The sequence below is a fragment of the Lynx rufus genome, unplaced genomic scaffold (assembly GCF_022079265.1).
Source record: "Lynx rufus isolate CCGP_SWC_20201006 ecotype Redwood Valley unplaced genomic scaffold, mLynRuf1.p SCAF_9, whole genome shotgun sequence".
Taxonomy (NCBI): domain Eukaryota; kingdom Metazoa; phylum Chordata; class Mammalia; order Carnivora; family Felidae; genus Lynx; species Lynx rufus.
In genome coordinates, this window is record NW_025814897.1 from 104,422,977 (window position 1) to 104,445,982 (window position 23,006).

The 23,006-nt window shown below is 44.4% G+C and overlaps 2 protein-coding genes across 2 annotated transcripts; both read left to right on the forward strand.

The window, feature by feature from the left end:
• The first annotated feature begins 7,379 nt into the window (after positions 1–7,379).
• Positions 7,380–8,554, forward strand: LOC124506090 (olfactory receptor 10V1-like). Its single transcript, XM_047072081.1, is given in 2 exon segments — positions 7,380–8,297; positions 8,483–8,554. Coding segments are annotated over 2 exon segments (990 nt in total).
• An 11,483-nt stretch (positions 8,555–20,037) lies between these two features.
• Positions 20,038–20,976, forward strand: LOC124504653 (olfactory receptor 10V1-like). Its single transcript, XM_047070119.1, has one exon. It carries the CDS (start codon positions 20,038–20,040, stop codon positions 20,974–20,976), a length of 939 nt encoding a protein of 312 aa, XP_046926075.1.
• The last annotated feature ends 2,030 nt before the right edge of the window (positions 20,977–23,006 follow it).

Below are 23,006 nucleotides of genomic sequence, written 5' to 3' on the forward strand. Positions count from 1 at the left end.
CCAGTCGTAAAATCCCTGCCTCAGGACCCTTGCATGTGCTAATGCTTCTCCCCAGAATGCTCTTTCCCTGTTTATTTTGACATATTCCAGCGGCCTTGTAAAAATTATTTTATTTTACTTTTTATTGTGATAAGAATATTTAACATGAAATCTACCCTTTGAAAGATTTTTTTTGTGGGGGCGCCTGGGTGGGTCAGTCAGTTGAGCCCCCAACTCTTGATTTCAGCTCAGGTAATGACCTCACAGTTTGTGGGCTCGAGCCCCCCATCAGGCTCTGTGCTGACAGTGCTGAGCCTACTTGGGATTCTCTCTCTCCCTCTCTCTCTGCTCCTCCCTGCTTGTCCTCTCTCTCTCTCTTTCTCTCTTAAAATTAAAAAATAAACTTAAAAAAAATAAAATTTTTTGTGTGATTTAAACAATTTGGGGGCACCTGGGTGGCTCCGTGGGTTAAGTCTCTGACTCCAGCTCAGGTCATGATTTCACGGTTCGTGAGTTTGAGCCCCACGTTTGACTCTGTGCTGACAGCTCAGAGCCTGGAGCCTGCTTCAGATTCTGCGTCTCCCTGTCTCTCTCTGCCCCTTCCCTGCTCAGTCGCGCGTACTCTCTCTCTCTCAGAAATAAATAATCCTCAAAAAATTTAAAAAAATTTTAATTGAATTAAAGGTGACTTATATTATATTGGTTTCAGGTATACCACACAATGATTCGGCAATTATATGCACTGCAGAATACTGTGATAAGTGTAGTTACCATCTGTCACCCTAGAAAGTTATCACAATCTTATGGACTATAATCGTCATGCCGTACTTACAACCCTGTGACTTATTTATTTTATAACTGGAGGTTTGTACTTCAAATCCCCTTTATCTATTTAGTGTACAATATAGTATCATTAACTATAGGCATGATGTCATACAGCAGATTTCTAGAAGGTAATGATCTTGCACCTGCTTTTTTCGTTTACACTTTCAGGCCTCCATTCACGTCACTTCCCCAGAGTGGTCTTCCTCGACTCCTTTAGTGGAAGTTGCCCACCCCCATCCCACCGCTCTGCTGTATCTTCCACATGCACTTCTCATTCTCTGAAATTACATGATTAATTTTTTTTTCTCGTTTCTTGCCTGTTCTTTCTCGTGAGGATATCAACTTCATCAGGTCAAGGACGTTTCCTCTCCTGTTCACGGCTCTATCTCCCCTTTCCACATCAGTGTCTGGGACCAGAGTAGGCAGGTGCTCAATAAATAAATGTCAGCTAAATGGACTCAGTGAGGACTCCTGTGAAGGGAGGACAGGACGTGGTTAACATCGGGCTCTGGCATCCCTCAGGAGAGGTTTCGGGAGACTCCGGCAGTCCGGCCTCCCTGGCATCTGAATGATGTGGAATGTTTGCAAGCTCTGAAGGAAGTAAATGCTTTAAGATCCCTCTGCTAACTTACCCTCCCAGTGATTTTCTTTTCTTTTTTTTTAATTTTTTTTAATGTTTATTTATTTTTGAGACAGAGAGAGAGCATGAACGGGGGAGGGTCAGAGAGAGAGGGAGACACAGAATCCGAAACAGGCTTCAGGCTCTGAGCGGTCGGCACAGAGCCCGACGCGGGGCTCGAACTCACGGACTGTGAGATCATGACCTGAGCCGAAGTCGGCCGCCCAACCGACTGAGCCACCCAGGTGCCCCACCCTCCCAGTGATTTTCAACCCGCCTGAGGTAGGTTTTGGCTTTTGTTTAGAAAAAGCCTCTCTGGTGATGGGTTCCCTTCTTTTTATTTAGAAAACACTTTTAAAAAATTTAGGCGATTAGACAATGTACAAAAAATTTGCGAAAACCATGCAAACATACTCATTTCTGTTAACAGCACATATTTATAACTGTCTCTGGTCTCTCTCTTTTTTTAATGTTTATTTATTTATTTTTTGAGAGAGAGAGAGAGAGACAGACAGAGCACAAGCAGGGGAGGGGCAGAGAGAACAGGAGAGGAGACACAGGATCCAAAGGAGGTTCCAGGCTCTGAGCTGACAACAGAAAACCTGATGTGGGACTCGAACTCACGAACCATGAGATCATGACCTGAGCTGAAGTCGGATGCTTAACCAACTGAGCCACCCAGGTACCCCAGCTGTCTATGGTGTCTTATGGCTTTGGTCCGGTTATAAAGTTTCACGGTGTTGTGATTGTGGTGGGTAGGGTACTTAGCCTTCTTGGTTTATATTTCAAACGACAGCCCTCAACTCACACTTCCCATTTTTTAACACTGTCTTCTCTATTCTCAGCAAAGGCCTTCTAATCCACAGAATTCACACACCTGGATGTTTTAGTTCCTTGTGGGCTGTGTGATTTGTTGCTTTTTCATTTTATTTTATTTTTTTAAAGTTTACCTATTTTTGAGAAAGAGACAGAGCATGAGCGAGGGAAGGGCAGAGAGAGCGGGGGAAGGGCAGAGAGAGCGGGAGACGCAGAATCTGAAGCAGGCTCCAGGCTCCAAGCTGTCAGCACAGAGCCCCACTCGGGGCTCGAACTCACGAGCCGTGAGATCATGACCTGAGCTGAAGTCAGACGGATACTTAACCTTCAGAGCCACCCAGGCGCCCCTGCTTTTTTCTTTAAGGTACAGAAACAATACCGCTACAAAAGCTTTATATGAATGCTTTTTTATTCCTTTGACTTGCTTCTTTAGAATTAGTTCCCAGCAGCAGGTGTATTAAGTACCTGAGTTTTTTTTTTTTTTTTTAAGATTCCCAATTAGTAAATGATGGGCTGTCTCCTATAGATGGAATACAGTAAATCATTATTCTCCCACAAGTTCACATATATATTCACCATGCAAAGGTGACAGATGTGGGGAGATGCACACAGAGCAGTGGCTAAGCATGTGCAACCTTCAGCCTTTGGGTTGAAATCCGCACTTTGATTTCCTCATCTGTAAAATAAGGTCAGAATAGCACCTAGCTAAAAAAAAAAAAAAGAAAACAATTAGCACCTACCTCATAAGTTTATTACAAGAAGTAAACGAGTTACTTGTCATAAAGTGCTAGGAATAGTACCTGACACCCAAGAAATGTTGATTATTATTATTTGTCACGCAGGAGCCATCCGCAGGCACTCCGTACGTGTTGGCTGGTATTTTAGTCTTATTCTTCTTTCCAGTTTTCCCTGCTGTGATTCAGGATATTTGGCTTTCGTCAGGCTGGCTGAACTATTTTTAAAAAGTTGAGTTGCATTTGCCATTGGCAAATCGTGTGTGTGTGTGTGTGTGTGTGTGTGTACAAACAAAATATGAAAGCTACAAGTGTGTTGGGTAGCCAGGGGGACAGAGACATGTACACAAATAACTCAACAGTGAACGATGTAGAGTGAAGGGGATGTGTCGTCTATGCACCGAGTGCAAAGAACCAGTTTCAAGTCTCCATGTCATGGAAAGTTTCCATACCCCATGGGGGGTATGGTGCTCTTTCGTGGCTTGGTGGCTTCGGTGGGGCTGCTTCCCTAGAACGGTTGATGTACAGGGGCTGTTCTGCATAGGCATTCAAGGAAAGCTGGCAGTCTTGGCCAGACAAACTTCCTTGGCTTCCATTCTGGCGGGGGCGGGGGAGGGGGGCAGTGTGTGTGGGATTGACCATAAATTACATGGATGAAGGACTACGTGCATTCATGTAATGACACTTTTCTTACGTGGTGGCAATTGTGATGAGACACTTTTCTTTTTTTCTTTTCTTTTTTTTTTAAGTTTATTTATTTATTTAAGAAAAACAGAGCGAGTTGGGGAGGGGCAGTGAGAGAGGGAGAGAGAAAGAATCCCAAGCAAGCTCCGTGCTGGCAGTGCGGAGCCGACTTAGGGCTCAAACTCACAAAACCGTGAGATCATGACCTGAGCCGAAAACCAAGAGTTGGACGCTTAACCGACTGAGCCACCCAGGTGCCCCAAGACAAATACTTTTTTTTCTTTTTTTTTCTTTCTTTCCTTTCTTTCTTTCTTTCTTTCTTTCTTTCTTTCTTTCTTTCTTTCTTCTTTCTTTCTTTCTATCTTTCTTTCTTTCTTTCTCTTTTCTTTTCTTTTTTTTTTTTTTGATGTTTTATTTATATTTGAGAGAGAGAGAGAGAGACAGAGTGTGAGCAGGGGAGGGGAAGAGATTGAGGGAGACACAGAATCCGAAGCAGGCTCCAGGCTCTGAGCTGTCAGCATAGAGCTCCACACGGGGCTGAAACCCACAAACCGTGAGATCACGACCTGAGCTGAAGTCGGACACTCAACCTACTGAGCTACCCAGGCGCCCCCAAATATTTTTCTTAAGGAAAGGTTCTGTATAAATTGGTTACTTTGCTCTAAAAATTTGCAAAATATTATACTCTGCAGTTTGAGTACCACACTGCTTGTCTCTCCTTTTATCATGTTACAAGCTTGTAATTAAAGTTATAAGAGTTTGATGTTTGTTAAAGGGTATTGGAAAATACAGAATGGGAAAAATATCTTTCAGGCTCATCACTCAAAGACTGGATTTGTGTGTGTGTGTGTGTGTGTGTGTGTGTAGTGTAGAGATTGTAACTTTTAAAATCCCATTTTGTGTGTCGTGTTATATCACAAATATTTTCACATTATTACATTGTCTTCATAAATATAAACAATTGCATAGTACTTCATCAGCTGAATTTAGTGTTCTGTATGAAGTTGTTTTCATTGTTTCCTATTAAGATTACACTGTGATTTTTGTCTTATGTATAAAACTTACTGTTGTTATGGTTGTTATATTTTAGATTAATTTTCTAACTTTAGTGTCCTGAAGTGGAATAACTCAACTTAAATTCAAATGCTCTTTTTTTTATTTGGAAAATTTCAAACCTACATGAATTAAGAGGATAGTATAATGAATACTTAGGTATGCATTACCCAGCTTGGAAAATGGTCTGTATTTTGACAAAATACAAGCATTTAAAAATATTATTTTGTGGACGCTTGGGTGGCTAAATTAGTTGAGAGTCCAGCTGTGCATCTGAGCTCAGATCTTGATCTCAGGGTTGTGAGTTCAAGACCCACATTTGGCTTCGCGCTGGGCGTGAAGCCTACTAAAAAGAAAAATATTATTTTCCCAAAGTGTTGAACCTTTACCCCTCCGCCGGTGACTTTGGCAGTGCTCATTTCTCTACAACTTTAGCAGCACTGAGGATCATTATTAAAATCCAAACCCAAAGAAAATGCAGTACTAAAACTTGGCTCACTTGTTCAACAACAAAAATAATTAATTTTCCCTACCCCTGTAGTTTAGCAGAATTTTTGACCTGGCCTGGCCTTAGGATCCCCCAAGAAGATCAATGCAAGGAGCTCTCTTGTAGTTTTGGCCATTTGAATGTCATTGAAAATTCCATAAACATCATGCATGTCTATCTTGAAGTAAATTAAAACTCAATACAATGTAAGGGTCATGTGCATAAGGACCTACCGACTTAGATCAAAGGATGTGGAAAAAAAAAAAGGAAGAAAAAAAAGTGTGTGTGGGGGTGCCTGGGTGGCTCAGTTGGTTGAGCATCTGACTCTTGATTTTGGCTCAGGCCATGATCTCATGGTTTGTGAGTTTGAGCCCCAGATGGGGCTCTGTGCTGACAGTGCAGAGCTTGCTTGGGATTCTCTCTCCCTCTCTCTCTGCCTCTCCCTCACTCACACTCTCTATCTCTCAAAATAAAGAAATAAACTAAAAAAAAAAAAAAGATGTGGGTGATGAGATGGGCCAGTAGGGCATGTTCATCAAGGGATTTCCTGAACTTCCAACCCCACCCCGTGAGTCGTGTTAGTTTTACTTATAAAAAATATCTTGTGACCCGACTGTAATAATTGTGTGTGATACTACAAGAATAAGAGGTTCTTTTACTTTTTTTTCCTTCAGCTTCACTGAGGTGCAATTGACAAAACTGAGGTTCTTTTACTTGCTAAGTTTAGAGTCAATGTGGAGTAATACAATTTAAAAAGTGTTTAAGAGGGATTGATCCAGGATAGACACCATGAAAATGCAGATGGGGGTGGACAAATGAAAGAAGGCAAAATAAGAGGAGGGTCCATGTTTGGCAGACAGAACAAAACAAAACGAAGCAATTGGCTTGTTGAGTGTTGAAGAAAAAAATACGATGAGAAAATCCCGAGTTTGGGGACTGGGGAGGATAGCAGCATGAGCTATGTTTAACTTCTCTGGTCTTCTATGTCCACGTGTGTAACGGCTAAAGGAAACACCTGTATTGCCTGCTTTCTGGGCTCGATACGGGTATTGCATGCTCTTCGTATAAATGTGTATTTTTAAGATGTTGTGGTAACTGGATAATCATAGTACTAAAGAGGCATGCGAATGATCAGGCGTACTCGCTTTAAAGCAAAAAGGAAAGGGGCACCTGGGTAGCTCATTTGGTTAAGGGTCTGACTCTTGATTTAGGCTCAGGTCATGATCTCACCATTCATGGATTCTAGCCCCATGTCGGGCTCTGTGCGGACAGCGCAGAACCTGCTTGGGATTCTCTCTTTCTCACACTCTCTCTGCTTCTCTCTCTCTCTCTCTCTCTCTCTCTCTCTCTCTCTCTCTCTCTCTCTCTCAAAATAACTAAACTTTAAAAAATGTTTAAAAAAGGGGCACCTGGGTGGCTCAGTTGATTAAGCATCCAACTTCAGCTCAGGTCACGATCTCATGATCTGTGGGTTCGAGCCCCACGTCGGGCTCTGTGCTGACAGCTCAGAGCCTGGAACCTGCCTCGGATTCTGTGTCTCCCTCTCTCTCTGCCCCTCCCCCACTCACGCTCAGTCTCTCTCTGTCTCTCAAAAATGAATAAACATTTTTAAGAAATTTAAAAATGTTTAAAAAAAAAGAAATGAAGATCAAGGAAAGAAGGAAAACAGGAAACCCCATTGAGAACCTACTGCGTGCCCGTTGTCGGGCTTGGCACTTTCAGACACAGAATCTCCGCTAATTTTCACCATGCTCCCGAGCCAGGCATTATACTCTCCCCACGTTTAAAATGACTGGGCTAGGGGCACCTCTGTGGCTCAGTTGGTCAAGCACCTGACTCTTAATTTCAGCTCAGGTCATGATATCACAGTTGCGAGACCCAGCTCCACATCCAGCAGGCGTAGAGCCTGCTTGAGATTCTCTCTCTCTTCTCTCTCCACCCCTCCCCCTCTTCAAAAGAAATTTAAAATGAGTGGGCTGAAGTCTATCACTTCTCCAAGGTCATGCAGCGAGCAGGGTAAGCAGTGGGGAGGCGAGATAACATTAACCGAACTCCCAAGGAAGCCCTGAGGATAAGTACTCGGTGACTGCAGACTGTGTTTTTAACATGGCTGGGCCTGTTCCAGGCTCAAGGATACAGGAGAGTCACTTTTCCCATGACTCCTTTCCTTGTTCCAGGTCTGATGGAAGAGGAAAACCGGATGGGGGTGGTCTACTTTCACTTCCACCCCTTCTCAACAGACCCAGCAGTGGCTCCCCTCCTATTTGTGGCCTTCTTGGTGTCGTACTTAGGAAGTCTCATTGGAAACATCACCACTGGGCTCACAGTCTGGCGAGATCACTCCCCCCACACCCCGATGTACTTCTTCCTCTTCGCACTGGCCGTGCTGGCAATTGGCTACTCCACCGACATTGCTCCCCTGACTCCGGCTGGCATCCTTTCCACGGGGCACATGCTCATCTCTCTCCCTGGCTGTGGGGCCTAGATGTTCCCCTTCATTCTTCTTGGAGGGTCTGACTGTGTCTTGCTTGCTGTCATGGCCTACGACAGGTACATGGCAATCTGCCACCCAGTGCATTACCACATCATCATGAGTTGGCGGCTCTGTGGGCAGATGACTTTAGGTTCTTTGGGCCTGGGATTCCTGTTGTCACTGCCTTTGACCATTCTGATCTGCCACCTTCCATTCTGTGGCCGCAGTGAAATCTTCTGCTTCTTCTGTGACATGTCTGCCGTCATGCGCCTGGCCTGTGTGGACACCCGCATGCACGAGGCAGCTCTCTATGCCATCAGTGTGGCCGCAGTGGCTGTCCCCTTCCTCCTGATCTGCCTCTCCTATGGCTACATTGTGGCCACCATCCTGAGGATGAATTCAGCTGAGGGAAAGTGCCGGGCTTTCTCCACCTGTTCCTCCCACCTCATCGTGGTTCTCCTGCAGTTTGGATGTTGCACCCTTATCTACCTTCACCCCAGCCCCAGTTCCTCTCCAGAAGAGGGCCGGGCAGTGTCTGTTGTCTACACCCTTTTTGCACCAGTGCTAAACCCCTTGATCTATAGCATAAGGAGTCAAGAGGTGACTGATGCGGGAAGAAGACTTACGGTAAGAACGTGCTGGTTCAGGAAACCAGAAATATTCCTTCCTAGAAGAAATATTCCCCAAACCAGTAGAGGCATGATCTGAAGGTCAGGAAGCTCCAAAGCAAAGAGGAAGGAGTGGAGAGATGACTGTCTCCATGGCCCTCTCAGCCGGGGGATGCTCATCAGTGCACATTCCTCTCTTTTTAGGAGATTCTGGTGAGGAAGCCCTGGATCGGCCCTGACTACTTAGCCAGCCTCCTCTCTCATCATAGTGCTTAGAATAAGGACTGGACAGGAGTGTCAGTGAAGAAGAGGGTGAATAAATGGATGGACAGGGTGACAGTAGCAGTTGGTATAATGGACGCCATCCTGTTACCTGTTTTAAGAGCCTACAGCCTGATGGTACACAGACCCAATGGATTCAAAGACTCAGATGTCTTCTGACCTTGCTCTTTGCCATTCGAGGCCTGTTCAAGCCCCACTGCCTTAATAAAGTCTGTCTGGCCACTCTTCTGACAGTGGGATTTCTCTTTTCACTAAATCATACTTCTTTTGATTTTTATCAAAATCAAATCATCTTCTTTTTGTACAACCAAGTTTCACATGTTTCAGTGTTGTCTCTAGAATAAGTCTATAAGGCCCCTCATTGTAGAAGAAATGGCTTATTCTTTCTTTGTATTTTCTGGTGAATGGTGGGTATTTAGCCTTAGGATCTAACCATGGACTTGAGTCCGCACTTTTCCTTTATGTAAAAAAGAGGATGGTGAGAACAACAGCCTTTCTATTTCAAGGGGGTTGGATCGACAGTCAAGTGAGATAATGGATGTGTAAAAATATAATAAGAAAGCACAGGGGCACCAGGGTGGCTCAGTTGGTTAAGTGGCTGACTCTTGATCTCGGCTCAGGTCACATTCTCGTAGTTCATGAGATCGAGCCCTGCCTGGGGCTCTGTGCTGTCAGTGTGAAGCCTGCTTGAGATTCTCTCTCTCTCTCTCTCTCTCTCTCTCTCTCTCTCTTTCTCTGTCCCTCTTCTTCTTGTGTGAGCTCACATGCATGCACGCTCTCTCTCAAAATAAATAAGTAAACTTAAAACAAATTTTTTTAAGAAGAAGAGGGAGAAATCCCACAAAGCTCCCTAGCCCCTTTTGCTGTGTGAGGATATAATGACAGCGTGAAAGAGGGCCCTCACCCAATCATGTGGCACCTCAATATCAGACTTCCAGCCTCCAGAATTGTGAGAAATAAAGTTCTGTTGTTTAGAAGCCACCCAGTATCTGGCACTTTGTTCTTTTTTTTTTTTTTTAATGATGTTTAATGTTTATTTATTTTTGAGAGAGAGAGAGAGAGAGAGAGAGAGAGACATAAAGCTTGAGAGGAGAGAGGGGCAGAGAGAGAGGGAGGGAGACAGAATCTGAAGCAGGCTCCGGGCTCTGAGCACAGAGCCCGACACAGGGCTCAAACCCATGAAATGTGAGATCATGCCCTGAGCCGAAGTTGGACACCTAACTGATGGAGCCACCAGGTGCCCCTCTGGTACTTTGTCTAACAGCCTGAACTAACTAAATCATGGCCCTACTGCCTAATGAGTTTATAGAAGATAGTTATTTAAGAAAACCTTCCCTTTTTTAACTGAAAATATCATGCAGGCTGTAACTCAGCTTTAGGGGGGGCCCCTATGGACATCCAAATCCTTTTCCTGTTGCTCTTGCACATTGATGGAAGGGGGGGGGGGAGATAGAATGTTAGAAGTCTTGGTTTAAAATCCCAGATCAGCCACTGACCAGCGGTGCAAACCTGGACAAGTCAACCTACCTCTGTGGATTGTAGTTTCCTCATCTGTAGAGTTGAAGCACTAAACACTGACAGACATATCCAGTAAGGTGCTACAAGAGTAAAATGAAATGTAAATGAAACTTATCACACAAAGTTTATGGTCAGCATCACCACCCTCACCATCCCCTTCCGGCTTATCACTTTCTCGTCTGTCTTCAGCATGGCCGCCATCCTGAAGATCCGCTCGGCAAAGGGGAGGCACAGGGTCTTTTTCAGCTGTTCCCCCCCGCCCTCCACCTCCGACTGTGATCCCGCTCCAGTGTGGATGGGGAAGCCTCCTTCCTGTGTTCCAACTGCAGCTACTCTCCAGAGAGGGGCCAGGGGTGTCTGTGGTTTAAACATTCATCACCCTTGTGCGGAACCCCTTAATCAACAGCACGAGAAACAAATTGTTTAAGGATGCTCTAAAAAAAGAAATTACAAGGTTCTTGCTGCTCAGAGCACATTGACTCTTTCTGGATATTATTGGTCAAACAATTTTTCCTACCTTGGAAAAAGAAAAAAAAAGGATGAACCATCAAGAAGACTAGAAGCCAAGAGGGAAGACACTTGAGCTTCAGGAACTGTTTTAAATTCTATTGCTCTTCCTCTGTTGTGGTGTGTCTGTGTTCTGGGTATGAAGCGACAGTGTCTTGATCTGTAAAGTCACGGGAATCCCGTTGAAAGGAGCACTAGTGAGGTCATGGATATAAAAGTACTTTGTGAACTGTAGCAGATGACCTGGGTCTCATTTGGATTCCACTGCTCTTTAGAAACAAAATCCATTGCTTGCTTTTCCTAAAATTTATTTGCATTATTTAGAAGACTGCATGCTAAGAGGGCAAGCGCACTAAATTCCAACAGCCTAAAGATCTTAGAATTCTCAAATGCAGCCAACAGGAAGAGTTGCCATGAGACATGGGGTCATCTTCTCTTCTAGAACAAACCAGTGTTTCTCAAAATGTTGACCTACTTTCAAAGGCCACGTCTCTCAGATTGCATGGAAAAATTTCCCTGGCTAATTAAGGGTGGGAAGAGTGCATATTTTACTTTGCTCTTGAAGATTCACAAGCACATTACCTGGGACGCTCTACCATAGAGCAGTCTTTGTATGACTGGGGCTTCCCCAAACAACTATCACCCTTCCTTCCTTCCTTCCTTCCTTCCTTCCTTCCTTCCTTCCTTCCTTCCTTCTTCCTTTCCTTTTTTCTTTCTTTCTTTCTTTCTTTCTTTCTTTCTTTCTTTCTTTCGTTCTTTATTTCTTCCTCCTTTCCTTTTCTTTCTTTCTTTCTTCTTCCTTCTCTTTCTTTCTCTCTTTCTTTCTTCTTCCTCCTTTTCTTTCTTTCTTTCTTTCTTTCTTTCTTTCTTTCTTTCTTTCTTCTTCCTTTTCTTTCTTTCTTTCCCTCACACCTAATTAACTTAACCTGATGAAGATAATCTTCTGGGAAAGCTCTTAAGGAAATGCTTCTGTAAAAGACCAATAACATACCAGATAGAATGGTGGCTTGGCTGTGAATAAAGTGAGTGTGTTGTGACAGAAGCCAGGCTGTGTGAAAGTAAAACTCACGAGCATATTGAAAATGCAACCTGTTCGCTCATGGACGTTACTGGACACAAATCCTTTTATGTATATTTTAAGATATGATTATTACTCAGGTAAGTTTGACTTAGAAGTTAAAAACCTTCAAGAAAGCATAGTAAAACCCAATGACTTGATTTGTAGTGAAATGCAGAGCTCACCACTTCCAGTCTTTGCTCTTAGGAAAACGATCTTTGGGACCACACAGCATTTGCCGCAGCGTCTCTCTGGTTTCTCTTTCTGGAGAGGTGAGATGTAGGTCGAGGTGAAGGTCAAGACCTCTTCTATCAACAGCAAAATTCACTGAGCCCCCTCATCTCATGGAAACATAGCACATTTGCCAACTATGTCCAATGTGGTTTGCGGTTGCATGTGGGAGAACCAGATTGAATGTTGGGGTCAGCTGGATGCACTCAGTGACTCACTGGGGAATGTGAAGAGACCATCTGGAAAAAGGTGCATTAGTCATAGAAATCACTTCATAGCCTCCTTGGATGCAGTCACTTTCTCTCCCAAACTCCCTGGAGTCTGATTCTAGAAGAAGGATCCAAAGATGACACCCGCCCACTTATCCTTCCTGAAACATGTTCCAGGTCAGTTAGGCTTTCAAATGGTTGGTGACTGCTTTTCAGGAACTGTTTTGCATTTTTCTTTCTAGATTGCTTTGACAACTTCCTGCCAAGTTCTCTCTCTCACACACATACACACCCCTGTAGTCTTCATTTTTTTTTTAAGTTTATTTATTTATTTTGAGAGAGAGAGAGAGAGAGAGAGAGAGAGAGAATCCCAAGCAGTCTCCTAGCTGTCAGTGCAGAGCCCAACATGGGGCTCAAACTCAAACTCATGAACCATGAGATTATGACCTGAGCCAAAGTCGAGAGTTGGGTGCTTAATGGACTGAACCACCCAGGAGCCCCGTAGGTCTTCATTTTTAGCGATGTTCACTGAATTTTCAGTTACTGATTCTTGAAATGAAAATTTTAGGTGACACATGAATGAAAATGAGAGATTACAAGATAGAACTGGCATAATACATGTTGATAGGTAACAAAAAGTGAGTGAGTTGAATTTAACTGAAGAAAAACATTGGGGCACCTGGGTGGCTTAGTCGGCTAAGTGTTCGACTTCAGCTCAGGTCACAATCTCGAAGTTCATGGGTTCGAGCCCCGCGTCGGGCTCTGTGCTGACAGCTCAGAGCCTGGAGCCTGCTTTAGATTCTGTGTCTCCCTCTCTCTCTGCCCCTCCCCACTCACACTCTCTCTCTGTCTCTCAAAAGTAAATAAATGTTTAAAAAAATTAAAAAACAATACAGAGAGATAAGTGCTATAATTGGGGGTGGGGACAAAGCCGCCACAGAGCCTGGAGCAGGGAGTAAACTTTCCCTTTGTGGAGGAGGGTGGGGGAAGGTGTGCATATCGGAACATGGCTTCATTTAACAGATGACACCTGGTTGAGCTCTGAAAGATTCCTGGAATTTGTTTAGGTGCACAAGATATTAATCTCTACCTGGATTAATTAGAATTGTGTATCTTTTACTTGTTATTTTTTTTAACATTTATTTATTTTTGAGAGACGGAGAGGGACAGAGCACGAGCAGGGGAAGAATTGTGTATCTTTTAAACGCTCTCAAACTTGGAGAGTAAAAATTAAGCAATAATTAGAATAAAGCTCAGTCTAGTAGCAATTAAACCAGTTTGGAATATCACGTCTCCAAACAACTCCTATTTGTGTTCATTGACCTACAGGGGATGGTCAAGTGAAAACCCAAGTTAGCCTCTTGGGGCTTTACTGAACCGACACTGGCAGGGAAATCTCCAGAAAGAAGATGAGAAGAACTGAGAGCTTAGAGAGACAACCCAGAATTCTGTCTCTGCAAGGGCTAGAGTCCTATGCTTTTCCCTTGAGAAGAGGCAGCAGGGAAGGCTTAACAGGGTCTGGATGTGTGCTCCCCTCGGTGCTGGGTGGTTTTTCAGAGTCAGTCTCCACGGTTCCCAAGATTATTAAGAAGGGGATTCCACTGTGGCCTTCACTCAGCCTCAGGGAATGATGTGGTTGCCAGTCTCTCCAGGCAGAAGGTAAGGAGGGTAGATGCAAGACCAGGTTGATGAGTTGTTTGTTGTATGGTCTAGACCCTGGGAAATAGACCAATGAACCCTACTGACCTTGGGATTCCCTGATCCTGTGAGGGGCTTTCTGGGGTGAAGTTACAATTAGATGGGAACATTTGTACAATTTCCTGGAGTGAATGAAGTGACAGTGTTTATGCCAAATATTCTAACAACAAACAAGTCTCTGAACCAGTCCACCACCGAGAGTGAGAGAAGAGTCTGCCTCTCCCTTAAAATGTGACTGATTTCCTAGATTGCCTAAGAGTGGTGAGAAGTTATCCACCCTCCTTTGTAGGAGGAGTCCGTGCTTTGATGGGACACCCAGAAAATATTGTGTAATCTACTCAGTTTCCAGGTGACACAGTCAATGCCTGGTTGATAGTAGATGCTCAGTAAATCCTTGTTGATTGAGTGAATGCATAAATAGTCCTGTTAGTTCCACTCTGTAAGGGAAGAAGGCAGAGGAGTATGCAAAGGTCTTTATGGAAGAGGAAAGGCTCTCTCTGTGGATGTTTGCCAAGTCTTTGGAAGCAGTACTGGTGCCAAGAGACTCATCAAAGAAGATGCAACATTATTGAGAGTTTGTATTTCCTGTGTGAGAAGAGAGTTGGAATTCTCTGATCCAACCTTCAAGTAGCAAGGCATTAGGCAGCAGCAAAGGCAGAAGAAAGCAGACAATGAAAGTGAACATTTAACTATGACCAAGCCCACAGGATTGTCATCTTTGTACCACTGAGGGGACCCCAGAGGAGGAGCAAGTTTGGGAGCGAAGAGTGGAGAGATTTCTCATTCGCTCATCAACACCTTGGATGAAGACACAAAAGGCAAGAATAATTGTTTTGTTTGTATAATAGATTTATCACGCTTTGTAGGCTCCTAAAAATAGAGTGCCTTGCGTTCAAACCCTAGTTACAGCAAGATCAAAATCAACTTGCACAGTACAGAAGACAAGAGAGAAATAGAGATGGAGTTACTAGAGTTGAGGAATAATAAGCAGTTGAATATAAAACTTAGTTTTGGGCTTCCTAGCAGCTAAGACGAAAAGGGAAGCATGAATTATGTAACTTTAATAGTCAAGTAGGATGACATATATTTTATTAAGAGAGAAATGTGTGTGTCTGGCCAGGGGTCTGGGGAATGGGTTGTGAATTCAGGTGAGTCTAAGGAATGAAAATGAGAATTCCTTATCCAAGGAGTGTTGAACATCCCTTCTGTAATCAAGGTGATTGCGTATTGCAGTGGAATTCACTCTAGTTTTTAAGACATTCCACACAGAGTACCTTTTACTTTTAAACTTCTCTGAAAATCTATTGGTGTTCTGAAGAAAACTTTGAGGGATACGGGAGGTAGTATGCTTAAGAGATGTGGTCTCCAGGAGCTATGTCTATTGCCCAGTTAGTTATAGCTTTGTGAAACATGTTCATTAAATTTGTAGATGGCAGTGGGAGCAAAATTGATTACTCACTGGAGTAAAGAATTGAAATTCTCCATAAGATCTTGATGGACTAGAATGATGAGCTAAATCTAAGGGATTGGCTTTAAGAAGAGATGAGGATAAAGGAAAAAAGAGAGGGGAAGGAAAGGAGGAAAAGAAAGGAAAAGAAAGGAGGAAAGGAAAAGAAAGAAGGGAGGAAGGAAAGAAGGAAAGGAGGGAGGTTCACAACAATAAACCCAGCCTGTATCTAGATGTTAATCGTGGTTCCAACAATGACTGTTTGTATAACTAGGGGTGTGCTAGGGAACTTCTGTTTCCTTGCCTCTCAAACGAGAATTCTAAAAATCAATGAAACATTTGTAATTGAAAAAATAAACACACATTTTTGGAAGGAAATTTGAAAAGTGGAGAAAAGCATGAAGAAAACAGTAATCACCCATTTTTCTCAAAAACACTAAGAGTTTACTGTCCTCCTTTATATTGGTCGCATAATTTGTTCATGCGATGCATAGTCTTGCCTCTTTGTTTTCTTCATTTAATGTTATAAGCGTTTTCTCATCTTATTAAACCTCTTCATTATAACAATTTTAATGGCAATGTAATAGTTCATCATATGAATATATGTCAAGGGACTCAAACATTACTTTTGTAAGTGTTGATTTATTTTTGAGCAAGAGAGAGAGAACATGAGTGGGGGAGCGGCAGAAAGAGAGGGAGACAGGATCCGAAGCAGGCTCTGTGCTGACAGCAGTGAGCCTGATGTGGGGTTCAAACCCATGAACTTCTAGATCATGACCTGAGCTGAAGTCAGATGTTCAACCAACTGAACCACCCAGGTGCCCAAAAACATTACTTTTTGTTGAGCATTTGTTTTGTCTCCTTATAAAAAATTATTAAGGCATACTGCACACATCTTTGTGCGTTTGGCTCCATATTCCAGGCTATTTCCTTACGGTAGATCCTTTAATGTTGAGAGTACTGATTCAGTGCATAGGACATATTTTTTTTTTGATGTTTATTTATTTATTTTGAAAAAGAGTGTGCAAGGGGCGCCTGGGTGGCGCAGTCGGTTAAGCGTCCGACTTCAGCCAGGTCACGATCTCGTAGTCCGTGAGTTCGAGCCCCGCGTCAGGCTCCGGGCTGATGGCTCGGAGCCTGGAGCCTGCTTCCGATTCTGTGTCTCCCTCTCTCTCTGCCCCTCCCCCGTTCATGCTCTGTCTCTCTCTGTCCCAAAAATAAATAAACATTGAAAAAAAAATTAAAAAAAAAAAAAAGAGTGTGCAAGCAACACTGGGGGTGGTACAGAGAGAGAGGGAGACAGAGAATCCCAAGCAGGCTCTGCACTGTCAGCACAGAGTCCGAAATGGGGCTCAATCCCATGAACCATGAGATCATGATCTGAACTGAAATCAAGAGTCAGATATTCAACCGACTGAGCCACACAGGCACCTCCAACGCAGGTGACATCTTAAATTACTTCTTGAAAACACTGATTATCTCTCCAGAAAGGATACACCTCTTTAGTATCAGAGTGCTAAAATGAAGATTCCTATTTCTACTTCAAAAGTACTAAGTATCAGTCACCAGCATTGATAGAGCCTCAGTAAATCTCCAGGGTTCATGTCAATACAGCATTACATAGTGCCTGACACTGTACTAGGTCCTGGGCATTAGTAAAAAATGGTACCCAATTGTCCCTTGCCCCCTTGGGGCTTAGAGTCCAAGGAGGGGACGGAAATATACATGTGAACACGGAGGCAAACACATCATGCAGGGAATGGTGAGATCCCTGGTTATAGATAGTAGTTCTTTTTCTTATAACTGTTTGTCCCATTAGTGTTTAATTCACAGAGATCAAATATTTGGGGTAGAGGATGTGCTGTCCATTCTCACTCTGCATAGAGAGAAAGGCAGGCAAGTGTGTGCTCTTTTTTTTTAATGTTTTTTTAAACATTTATTTATTTTTGAGACAGAAAGAGACAGAGCACAAGCAGGGGAGAGACAGAGATAGAGAGGGAGACACAGAACCCGAAGCAGGCTCCAGGGTCTGAGCTGTCAGCACAGAGCCCGACACTGGGCTCTAACTCACAGACCATGAGATCAGGACCTGAGCCGAAGTCAGATGCTCAACTGACTGAGCCACCCAGGTGCCCCAGGCATGTGCTCTTAATGTTGTTCCAGAAAAGGAATTAGCATTTTCAAGGAATAAAACTCTCAGAAAGTTCCAGATGAAAAATTTCCTACCATGATTCCAGCCATCTTCTAGCCCTCCTACCGGACATGAGGCTGTGCCAAACAGATGACCCATGCAGGGGCAGATGCATTTAGGAAAGGAAAACACGTTACTTCCAAAGCATGCAGGGAGTCAGACTTTAAAAAGACTGGCTTGTAAGACACAAAAACCCAACAAATACTCAAAGGGTAAAACTGTAAGCCAGCAAGAATATAAGGTTGTATTATTCTTTGTATGGTGGAAAACAACATTCTTACATGATTATTATATTTTCAAAGATCATGACACATCTTCAGACGTCAGCATAGCAAAAATAAACAAAAAATACATTCTTTTGGGCATCCATAAACCAGTCAGGCTGATCTGTTTTGGTTTAACTCGGGGTGCAAAGTGGTCCCCCCTTCTTACTGTGGCATTATGAGTTGCTTAATCATTGGAAGAAAGGCAAACTGTCAGTTTTATGTTTCTGCAGGAGATGTAATATGGGTTGTGTGTGTGTGTGTGTGTGTGTGTGTGTGTGTGTGTGTGTTGTTGGGGGAGGGGAGGATAAATACCCTACTGCTCTTTATGCTACTTTTCATTCTCCTGTCAGTAGCTTTCATCAGCCAAACCCAGCCAGAAACCACAGGGGGAGGGTGACTGACTAATGCAGTCGTTAGTGACTAGCCTCCCATGGGGCAGAGCAGGGTGGAGAGTCAATCTGGGGAGCAGACCTAGAATAGCCAGGAAAACCTTCCTTTTGCAAATCACTAAGAGGAAGAGTAATCTCTAAAATGATGGAAATGGAAAAGCAGAAAAGTGGAAAAAAGATGGAAAAGTGTCTAGAGAGGTAGGAAGGGAGTCTGGGCAGAATAGCATTACAGAGGCTATGGGTGGGGAATTTCAAGGAGTAGGGAGTAGCTGGCAGCTTCAAGTCCAAAGTAGTTGGATTCAATGACTTGGAAGTCATTGGTGAACTTCATTAGAGTGGTTTCAGGTAGTAAGATGGAAACTGGGTTGCCTGAGCTAAAGAGTAGGAAATAGTCATGATGGGAAGGAGCTAGGGAACCATTAGAGGGTGATGTCAGATGGAGGGAATGTGTTATGGATGTGTTATAGATCCTATGTTATAGGTCCAGCATAGTGAAAATTGCTTCCAAGTAGCTTCTGTAATTTTTTTTCTGGGAGGCTGGGTCATCCACTGCTAGTGAGGAAGGAGGTAGCAGAAGAGGAGACTTGAAGAGACCAGGGAAATTTGCACTAGTTTTGGAGGGGACCAGAAGGAGGAGCTCTTTAGAGGATGGGGGTCAGTACTGGGGTTTGATAATGCCCCTTTGTTGTGGCCCCACTCAGCAGGATTTTGTAATCTTTAGTCGTGGTCAACCTGGAATAGGTATGTTGGATATTACAGAAGGTAACAACAGGGTTGGCAAAAGGTCAAGGAGCCATGGATGGGGATAATATTGGCAAAAGACTAATGGAAGGTATGAACCATAGGTCTTGGTTGGGTGAGGAAGGGAGTAAAGCCCAAAGGAGGCTTATTTGGGGGAACTGGAGGCGTCAAAGTGGTCTTGAAGAGGGAGAAGAAGTGTTCCTGATTATTGCTCACACTCATGGAGAGTTCACTAGGGGCCAGACACATTTACTTCTCACAACAATCCTAAGAGTTCTGTCCTATTGTCATCTTTATAGATATAGAAATCGAAGCAGAAAGCTTCATCAAGTTGCTCTAGGTCATACTTCTGGTCAATGGCAGATCAGGGATTAGAACCTAGATGGTCCAAACCCAGAGGCTGCACTGTTGAGAACCAGGCAAGGGATGAGGGCACAGAGGAATTTGTGGTCTGAGTATGGTACTGTGTGATTTAAGATTTCAGTGCTGACTTGAACAGATACTTACACACCTATGTTTACGGCAGCATTGTTCACAATAGACAAAAGGTGGAAACAATCCAAGTGTCTGTGAACAGATGAATGGATGAGCAAAATGTGGTATTTACACACAATGGAATACTATTCAGCCGTAAAAAATAAAGGAAATTTGACATGTGCGACCACTGGCTGGACCTTGAAAGCATTATGCTGAGTGAAATAATCCAGACACAGAAGGACAAATACCATATGATTCTACTTGTATGAGGTTCCTAGAATGGGCAAACTCATAGAGACAGAAATCAGGGTAGAAGTGACTGGAGTTTGGGAGGATGACATATGGGGAGTTATTGTTTAGTGGGTACAGAGTTTTTGTTGGGATGATTTTAAAAAGTTTAGTTATGGATAGAGGTGATGTTTACCCAACATGGTGGATGTATTTAATGCCCCTGAATCATATACTTACACGAGGCTAAACTTAGAAATATTATGCATGTATATTTTACCACAATTAAAAAAAATATTTCTGTGGTGAACTACTTCTGGGTGATTACAACAAGAAGTCTGATTTAAAAGCAAGTTGATGAGTTTAGGCAGGAGGTGAAGACCGTTGGGGTTGAGGAGATCAAGGAAGGGAGAGGCCAAGGATTGAATGGGTCACCCCGCAGGAGCTCTGCGTCCTGCCTTCATTCTCTCCTCAGGGGGGCAGCACCGCGCCATCTGCAGGCCCAGCTTGTTGATTACATGGAGGGTACAAATCAGACTGGGATGATTCACTTCCACTTCCGCCCCTTCTCCAAACTCCCCGAGGTGCAGATGCTGATTTTCGTGGCCTTCCTCGTCATGTACCTGGTCAGCATCGGCGGCAACGGCTCCATTTCTCTCATCATCTGGAGCAACCATTCTTTGCACACCCCCATGTACTTCTTCCTGGCCAGCTTGGCAGCTCTGGAGATCTGCTACTCTTCCACCATTGCCCCTCTGACTCTGGCCAGCGTCCTGTCCGCAGAGAGAGCCCTCATCTCCCTGCCTGGCTGTGGTGCCCAGATGTTCTTCTTCATCTTCCTGGGCAGCGCTGACTGCATTCTACTAGCTGTCATGGCCTATGACAGGTTTGTGGCCATCTGCCACCCTTTGCGTTACACCCTCATGATGAGCTGGCGGTTGTGCGTCCAGCTGGCCCTGGGGTCTCTGGCGCTGGGGTTCATCTTGGCCATGCAGCTGACTGTGCTCATCTTCCGCCTCCCCTTCTGCCGCAGCCAAGAAATCAGCCTGTTCTACTGCGATGTCCTCCCTGTCATGAGACTGGCCTGTGCAGATACGTGGGTCCATGAGGCCACCCTGTTGGTGGTCAGCCTCACCGTCCTCACCATCCCCTTCCTGCTTATCGCCCTCTCCTACGTTTTCATCATGGCCGCCATCCTGAAGATCCGCTCGGCAGAGGGGAGGCACAAGGCCTTCTCCACCTGCTCCTCCCACCTGACTGTGGTCCTGCTCCAGTACGGATGTGGAAGCCTCATCTACTTGTGCCCCAGCTCCAGGTACTCTCCGGAGAGAGGCCAGGTAGTGTCTGTGGTTTATACCTTCATCACCCCTGTGCTGAACCCCTTGATCTACAGCATGAGAAACAGAGAGCTTACGGATGCTTTGAAGAGAACAATGATGAGGTTCCTGTTGTCCTGAACACGGTGAACGCTCTGGATGTTGCTCTACAACACTGCTGGGAAGACACAAACGAGTATGCCTTCTGAAAGACAAGGAGATGGGGGCTAAGAGGTCACCGGTTTTATGCTGTTCCTTCTTCCCGGTTATATTATTTTTGAAAAGTCATTTTTCTTTCCTCGGCCTCAGATCCTTCATCTCTAAAATGGGGATTAAAATGTCCCACCCGACTTAAATTCTGGGGTGGTTTTGTATGTAATGAGATACATGATGTGAAACTACTTAGTGGCTTTTAAAGGGAGATACGGCAGGAATGTCGTTCTTACTTACGGTCACCATTACACGTAAAGTCGGTGTCCAGTTCTCGGGCTCTTTGCAGGCCCACAGGTTGCTCATGTGGGCGGGGGTAGCGGGGGTAGAGCCAAGAAAAGGATGCACATCTGCCTGGGAACATCGGAGCCACTTTCTCCTTATGGCAGCAGTGCAAATGCTGAGTTTGTGCCTTGTTGAATTCTCTTTCATCCTCAGTTCTCTTCCAGGGAAAGGTGACGGGGAAAGTGCTGGAGTTTAAACGCTCTATTTTCTTACTTTTACACCCAGAGCGAATCTGTCTCCATCTCAGTCTCTGACTCTGTATTAGCTCTTAGTCTGCATCTAACTCACTCTCCCCATGCCCACAGGGGCTCCTCCCGCTGTGGGTTTCAGACAACACACATACACACACTCACACTCACATATCGCACATTTCTATCTGTCCCTGGCTTCTATGGTCTGAATATTTGTGTTCCCCGCCCCCCACACCCAGCCCCAACACCACCCACCTCATGAACAAGATTATACTTTTATAAAAGAAACCCCACAGAGCTCCCTGGCCTGTTCCACCATGTGAGGTTACAAGAAATCTGTGACCGGGAGGAGGTTCCTCACCCAACATTGCCCTCAGGCTTCCAGCCTGCAGAACTCCGAGAAAGAAATTTCTGTTGTTTATAAAGCCACCCAGTCTGTGGTACTTTGTTAAGGATGGATGAAGGCAGTAAGTATACACAATATGCACATGAGCAAGCGGGGGAGGGGCACAGAGAAAGACTCTTAAGCAGGTTTCATGCTCAGTGCAGAGCCCAGTTTGGGGCTCGATCCCATGACCCTGGGATCATGACCTGAGCCAAAATCAAGAGTTGGACCCTCACCTGACTGAGCCATCCGGGTGCCCCAGAAAGATTGCTTTTTTAATTGAGCCTCTCTAGGTAGCAGGGGGGTAATGGATTCAGGTAGAGCAAAGCTAGTTCTGTGAAGACAAAAACTGGCTGGACACAATGAGGGGAAGGGCCCCTAAAGCGGCTGTGAACAGGAGGGTGATTGTTTCAGGACGATCAGCCTCAGGGTAATGGCGTCAGAACATAGATGGTTTACTGTCTTTTTATAGGGTGAGGGAAGCTCATTTATTCCTCTCCTTGTTGAATAGCGAGTGATTTATTGGGGTGCCTGGCTGGCTCAGTCAGTGGAGAGGTGCAACTCTTGATCTCTGGGTCGTCAGTTCAAGCCCCCCGTTGGGTGTGGAGCCTGCCAAAAAAAAAGTGAGTGATTTATTCATTCAACAACATTTAAGAAGGCAGTGAACAACTATTTATTGAACTCTACTGTGTACCTACCTGTGGAAAGGTGAAGTTAAGTCTAGTGGCTTTGAAGAGCACAAACCAGGGCCGCCTGGGTGGCTCAGTCAGTTAAGTCACCGACTCTTGGTTTCAGCTCAGGTCATGATCTCACGGTGTGTGGGACTGAGCCCTGCATCGGACTCCAAGCTGACAGCATGGAGCCTGCTTGAGATTCTCTCACTGCCCTCCCACCCCTCCCTCAAAATAAATAAACTTAAGGAAAAAAAAAAAAAGAACACAAACCATGATAGCCCAAGGGCAAGTGATACAACGCTATGAGCTTCCAGAGGAGGGACAGCGAAGGGAATCAAGACAAGTTTGACGAGGGAGGTGGCATTTGACCTGCACCATGCAGGTGTCCAGATCTGTGCAAAGAGGAGCAGGGAGGGCATTTCTGAA

What these genes read in the sequence shown, in the direction of transcription:
- LOC124504653 (XM_047070119.1), top strand. Translation starts at nt 20,038, where the DNA reads ATGGAGGGTACAAATCAGACTGGGATGATTCACTTCCACTTCCGCCCC.